The sequence below is a fragment of the Cicer arietinum genome, chromosome 2 (genome assembly GCF_000331145.2).
Source record: "Cicer arietinum cultivar CDC Frontier isolate Library 1 chromosome 2, Cicar.CDCFrontier_v2.0, whole genome shotgun sequence".
Classification (NCBI taxonomy): domain Eukaryota; kingdom Viridiplantae; phylum Streptophyta; class Magnoliopsida; order Fabales; family Fabaceae; genus Cicer; species Cicer arietinum.
Genome location: NC_021161.2, coordinates 47,308,707 through 47,315,093, shown reverse-complemented (window position 1 = coordinate 47,315,093; position 6,387 = coordinate 47,308,707). Strand labels below are relative to the sequence as shown.

Genomic DNA, 6,387 nt, shown 5'->3' with positions numbered 1-6,387 from the left:
GGTGCAACTTCCATTACTAAAATTTCCACCAACTTTGCTTCATCACTTGCTTGATTATGATGGAGATAGTGCAGCAAAAAAATTTCGTCGTAACATTAGAATTTATAATGCGGCTTTTGCTTTTACATCTATGGGTGGAAAAATTGACTATGAAATCAACAAACAGGGCGGCCCTTATGTCTTTCGAATAAATGGACAGACCTACCACCTACTTGGTTCTTTATGCCCTGATAATGGAGAAAAGCCAAAATTTGCACAACTTTATATACATGACACCGAAAATGAGATCTCAAATAGATTAGGTTTTATCCAAGGTGATAACCAAAATAATCTTCTTCAAGAGAAACTGGTAACAAACATTTTGCATATGTTGGACAATCACAATGTCTTGGTAAAATCATTTAGGATGGTCAGAGATAAATATGATCACCATGATGTCGGAGAATTGAAACTAAGATTGCTCAGCAATAGGTTGACTGATGGGAGACAAAATAACCTGCCATGTTGCTCAGAAGTTGCTGCGCTTTTAGTTGATGAAAGCTCAAATGAAGAAAGTCATCGGGTTATAATTGTTGAACACAAAACAATTGGTCTTCAGAGAATTAAAGAATTGCACCCAAGTTTCATGGCACTACAATACCCATTATTATTTCCATATGGAGAAGATGGTTATAGGATTGGTATAAGTCATCGAAATCCAGAAACAGGGAGTTGTTACAAGCGAAAAACAGTTACTATGAGACAATATTATTCTTTTCGCTTGCAACAACGAGCTGGAGAGGCACAAACATTGTTACGGAGTGGGCGTTTGTTCCAACAGTACATGGTGGATGCTTATGCTTCGATCGAAGAAGTTAGAATCAATTGGATTAGAAAGAATCAAAAGCAATTGCGTGCAGAACTATATAATGGATTGAGAGATGCTATTAATCAAGGAGATGTCATGACAAATTCAGTTGGTAGAATGACAATTCTTCCATCGTCTTATACTGGTGGACCACGATATCGTGTTCAAAATTACCAGGTAGATAATTATTTCAGGATCTATATTTAGTCATGCATTATATACTTACCCAACAAATCTTTATGACTTCCAATATATTTTTCTTTCAAATAAATCCCCTTTCATGCTATTCTTCGACTATACTTACGATGGATATAGCTGAATTTTATAAACGTCTCTCTATATTTTTTAAGTCAATAACTAACAATTGAAATCATACTCAGGATGCAATGGCTATATGTCGATATGCTGGATATCCCGACCTATTTTTAACATTCACATGCAACCCAAAATGGCCAGAAATACAATTTTTCCTTGAAACTGTTGAAGGACAAAAAAGTGACGATAGACCCGACATCATTAGTCGTGTTTTCTCTATTAAGTTATGGGAGCTAATCAATGATATTAAATGTCAACAAATATTTGGTAAAGTCACATCAGGTAATATATTTTGTCACAATTTTAATTCATTTTAGTCTTTGATTACTTTTTTCTTTTTTGCTAACTATATTGTGGCTCAATTGGAAAAATTATTTTGCATAAATAGAGACGAGGACACAAGTTGAGATATACATGCAACAATGACAAATGCAAGACAAAATAAGAGATTTTTCTATAATAATGAAACTGGTCAAAAATGATACAAAAAATGAAAGCAAAAATTAGAAATTAAGTATGCTTTTTGTATATTCCTTTCATTGAATCTGTGTCACATAAATATAAATATAAGTATAAAAATGAGTTGAATCAATTTTACACACAATCTGCATAAGTTTCAGTATAAGTACATGTAATTGGAAGTTTTAAAGTTGTTGGTAACAAATCTCCGAAGGATAGTCCAGTAGTTTAGTCAATTGATTTAATATTTTTGCTCAAAAAAACTGGTGAAAAATGATACAAAAAATGAAAGCAAAAATTAGAAATTAAGTATGCTTTTTGTATATTCCTTTCATTGAATCTGTGTCACATAAATATAAATATAAGTATAAAAATGAGTTGAATCAATTTTACACACAATCTGCATAAGTTTCAGTATAAGTACATGTAATTGGAAGTTTTAAAGTTGTTGGTAAGAAATCTCTGAAGGATAGTCCAGTAGTTTAGTCAATTGATTTAATATTTTTGCTCAAAATCTATGAATATTAAAATATAAATATCCCATAATATTTTTATTTATTTCATTCTTTTTAATTATGTGTTTCTTTTTTTTAACAGTTGTGTACACTGTTGAATTTCAAAAAAGAGGTTTGCCCCATGCACACACATTAGTGTTCTTACATTTCGAAGATAAAATACAAACACCATCTAAGATTGATAATACCATATCCGCAGAAATTCCGGATAAAGATATTGACCCTCTTACTTTTAGTGCAGTTGAACGATTTATGATACATGGACCATGTGGTATTTTAAATGAAAAATCTCCATGTATGGTTAATGGAAAATGTGGGAAGCACTATCCAAAGAGATTTCATTATAAAACATCAATAGATGAAGATGGGTTCCCTATATATATGTGATGAAATGGTGGTCGATATATCTTGAAGAATGGTAGCCAACTTGATAGTCGGTATGTGGTCCCATACAATAGACATCTTTTGATAAAATATGATGCCCATATTAATGTTGAGCTTTGCAATCGTTCTAGATCAATTAAATATCTTTTCAAATATATCAACAAAGGTCCTGATCGAGTTAGAGCAGTCATCTCTAATGTAGAAAACTTTGATAACAGTTCAACAAGTTCAATGCACTTTCGTGATGAAATTAAAGAGTATCTTGATTGTAGATATATTTCTCCATAAGAGGCTTCGTGGAGAATTTTCAAGTTTAATATGTTTTTTAGAGAACCAGCAGTGGAACACCTTTCCTTTCACCTCCATGGGCAACAAACAATATATTTTCCAGAATCTATGCGTATTTCTACCATTTTAAATAGAGAAGGAATTGAAACCACGATGTTCACAGAGTGGATGAAAATGAACTCTGTAGACATGGAAGCTCGACAACTAACATATGCAGAATTTCCTACTAAATATGTTTGGAACAAGACTAGCAAAAAGTGGACCAGACGGAAAAATGGAAGGTGTGTTGGAAGAATATATTATGTTCCTCCCACAAGTGGAGAAAATTTTTATTTACGAATGCTCTTAAACAAAGTACAAGGCAGTCGATCATTCGAAGATATTAAAATTGTTAATGGGTTTGTACATCTAACTTATAAGGACGCGTGTTATGCCCTTGGTTTACTAGACGATGATAAAGAATTTGATGATTGTATTAAAGAAGCAGCGGCATGGGGTACTGGAATTCAACTACGCCAGCTCTTCTCAACAATTTTACTGAATTGTACTGTTATTAATCCAGGTTTGCTTTGGGAATCTAATTCGAAGTTACTTTCTGAAGATATTTTATACAGGCAACACCGACTACTAAACTTCCCCGACCTCCATTTGTCAGATGACCAATTAAAAAACTATGCACTTTCAGAGATACAAAAACATCTTAGAAAGGTCGACAAGTCTTTGGAATATTACAAAGGAATGGCCATTCCCAATAGCAATGTAATTGAGGAACTGAACAACCGACTTATTACGGAGGAGCTAAATTATGATATGTTAAAAATGCATGAAGAATACTCTCAGTTGCTACACGGTCTTAATTTAGATCAAAAGGCAATTCATGATTTTGTGCTTCAATCAATTACTTTGAACTTTGGAAAGTTATTCTTTGTGTATGGTTCTGGTGGAATGGGAAAAACATACCTTTGGCGAACACTACTTGCAAAATTAAGATCGGAAGGTAAGATTGCTCTAGCTGTTGCAACTTCTGGCATTGCTGCTCTATTACTACCGGGTGGCCGAACTGCACATTCTAGATTTCAATTACCTTTGAATCCAAATGAGGCTTCAACATGTTCAATCAATAAAGGCACACATCTTGCTGAATTAATTATGCAAACATCTTTAATTATTTGGGATGAGGCACCCATGGCCAACAAATATTGCTTTGAGGCAGTAGATCGATCACTTCGTGATATTATGAAAGGAATCAAAGAAGACTACGGTTTGAAACCATTTGGTGGAATAACTACTGTATTGGGTGGTGACTTTCGTCAGATTTTACCTGTAGTTCGAAAAGGTGATAGGCATGATATGATCCAAGCTTGCATAAAAAATTCATATCTTTGGAATTCATGTGAGGTTCATTTGCTACGTCAAAATATGTGTCTACAATCAAATGAGTTGGACTCAATCTCAAAAGATGCAATGAAAAACTTCGCAGATTGGATACTTGACGTAGGTGATGGAAAACAATGATCAGATATCGGAGAATCATGTATATCAATACAACAAAACTTGATGCTCCCAAAATCACATGATGATTTTCAATCTATATTTGATGCTATTTATCCAAATTTAAATAACCACATTGGGGACACAGATTACCTTGTGTCGCGGGCTATCTTGACACCTACAAATGAAATAGTTGACGATATAAATCAACGCATTTTGAATAAGTTCACAGGCGAAGAAATGATATATTTATCATCAGACTCAATTTGTAAGGCAGATTTCAATATTCAAGATCAAGATCTTCTTTACCCTACTGAGTTTTTGAATACACTCAAATTTTCGAGTTTGCCATCACATATTTTAAGGCTTACAAAAGGAGCAGTAGTTATGTTAATGAGAAATTTGAATCAAGGAGTTGGGCTATGTAATGGTACAAGAATGAAAATTACACAACTTGGAAAATGGTTTGTGGAAGGAGAGGTGTTGAGTGGATCTACCATTAGAGATAAAGTTCTCATTCCAAGAATATCTTTGTCGCCTTCAGAATCCAATTGGCCTTTTATTCTTAATCGAAGACAGTATCCTATATCATTATGTTTTGCCATGACAATAAATAAAAGTCAAGGACAATCGTTGTAGCACGTTGGATTATATTTGCCTAAACAAGTATTTACTCATGGACAATTGTATGTCGCCATCTCGAGAGTAACCAAATGAAATGGATTACATATTCTTAGTAACGACGATGAGAAGCCCAATGAAAACAAGGTCTTAAATATTGTGTACAAAGAGATTCTTTAGTTGTTTGTTTACATGATTGTGCAGGTAACACAACAACATTTGTATACAATCTGTTACTGAATGCTTACTGAACATTTATATATTTTACAAATATTTTAAAAACCAATCATTTTTTTATTATAGTTATTTTGGTCTTTACATGTCATTTGGTTGTTGGCAGCTACATTTGGATTTCAATTATACTCAACTCTTTGTCTATATATCCTTCAATTTTCATATTACAAACTGATAATTTTCTTTCTTTAATTTATCAGAATTCTAAGACAAAATGGGAATGTTATGTACACTGCAAAAAATAGACTGCCCTTAAACGTCAACATGGTGGAATGCTTGCAGCCTACTTCATTCTTGGTTAGTTACACTGATGTTTTTCATCGGGTTAGTTAAAACTAAAGTTATTTGTATACAAATTCTCAACACACACCTTATGCCTATTAGCGAACATATAGAGGGTGATATGAGTGGTCTTATTTTTCCCTTTTGTGATCTATCATCCAAGTATTCAACCATAGCTGACATTATTTGGGAATCTTACCTGAAAATGAATTTATTTGCATACTAGACGACACATGTTTATTACAATCATATGCTAAAGGTTGGAGGATTATTTCCAAGTAGCTATAGTTTATGTCTTTTTTCTTCCCTCAATTTCTTCAACCTTGCAGAGGTTTTCGCTAGGGATGGGGTGTCGTTTTCGACTACTTGTGAAAATCTTCTCCCTGGACCTTGGATAATTGATGACCTTGATACTTTAAAATTAAAATGGAGCAACAACTCCTGGAAGAAGGTAAGTCTCATATGGTGGAAGAAATATACAACTCTTTTGATTCCATTTATGATTTTGAAATATTTTGTCCAAAGGCAGTTTGATAATCAGTTTTCTTTATTATTGCAGGTTATCATATTTGTTGATAACTCTAGTGGAGATATTATTTTGGGTATTTTGCCGGTCTGGAAGTTGGAATCTCATTGCCATAACAAAGTTATTTGATAAAATCCTTATAGCACTCAGCTTCACAAAAACTATTATTCTCATTTCAAACTAAATACTAGGATCTGATTGTTTAGCCGATGCCTTGCAATCAGATGATTTTGATGATTTCTCACTAACTAGTGGCAACTTTGCCACAGTATCCTGTAACTATGCACCCTTAAATGAAAATTTGTAAAATGACAGGAGTAGAGCAAACTAAAAATATAGCTTTGTATACATGTTTAACAAATATAGTCTGTTGGTAATACATTCTTTCTTTCCACCAATAAATTTTTGTATCACTTTCTTTTTTT

The 6,387-nt window shown here is 33.2% G+C and overlaps 1 protein-coding gene across 1 annotated transcript; it reads left to right on the top strand.

The window, feature by feature from the left end:
• Positions 1-14: 14 nt before the first annotated feature.
• Positions 15-6,348, top strand: LOC105851205 (uncharacterized). The gene is made up of 5 exons (XM_027330831.2): positions 15-1,024; positions 1,228-1,444; positions 5,355-5,451; positions 5,766-5,887; positions 5,996-6,348. Exons 1-3 carry the CDS (start codon positions 131-133, stop codon positions 5,360-5,362), a joined length of 1,119 nt encoding a protein of 372 aa, XP_027186632.1. The 5' UTR covers positions 15-130; the 3' UTR covers positions 5,363-5,451; positions 5,766-5,887; positions 5,996-6,348.
• Positions 6,349-6,387: the final 39 nt, after the last annotated feature.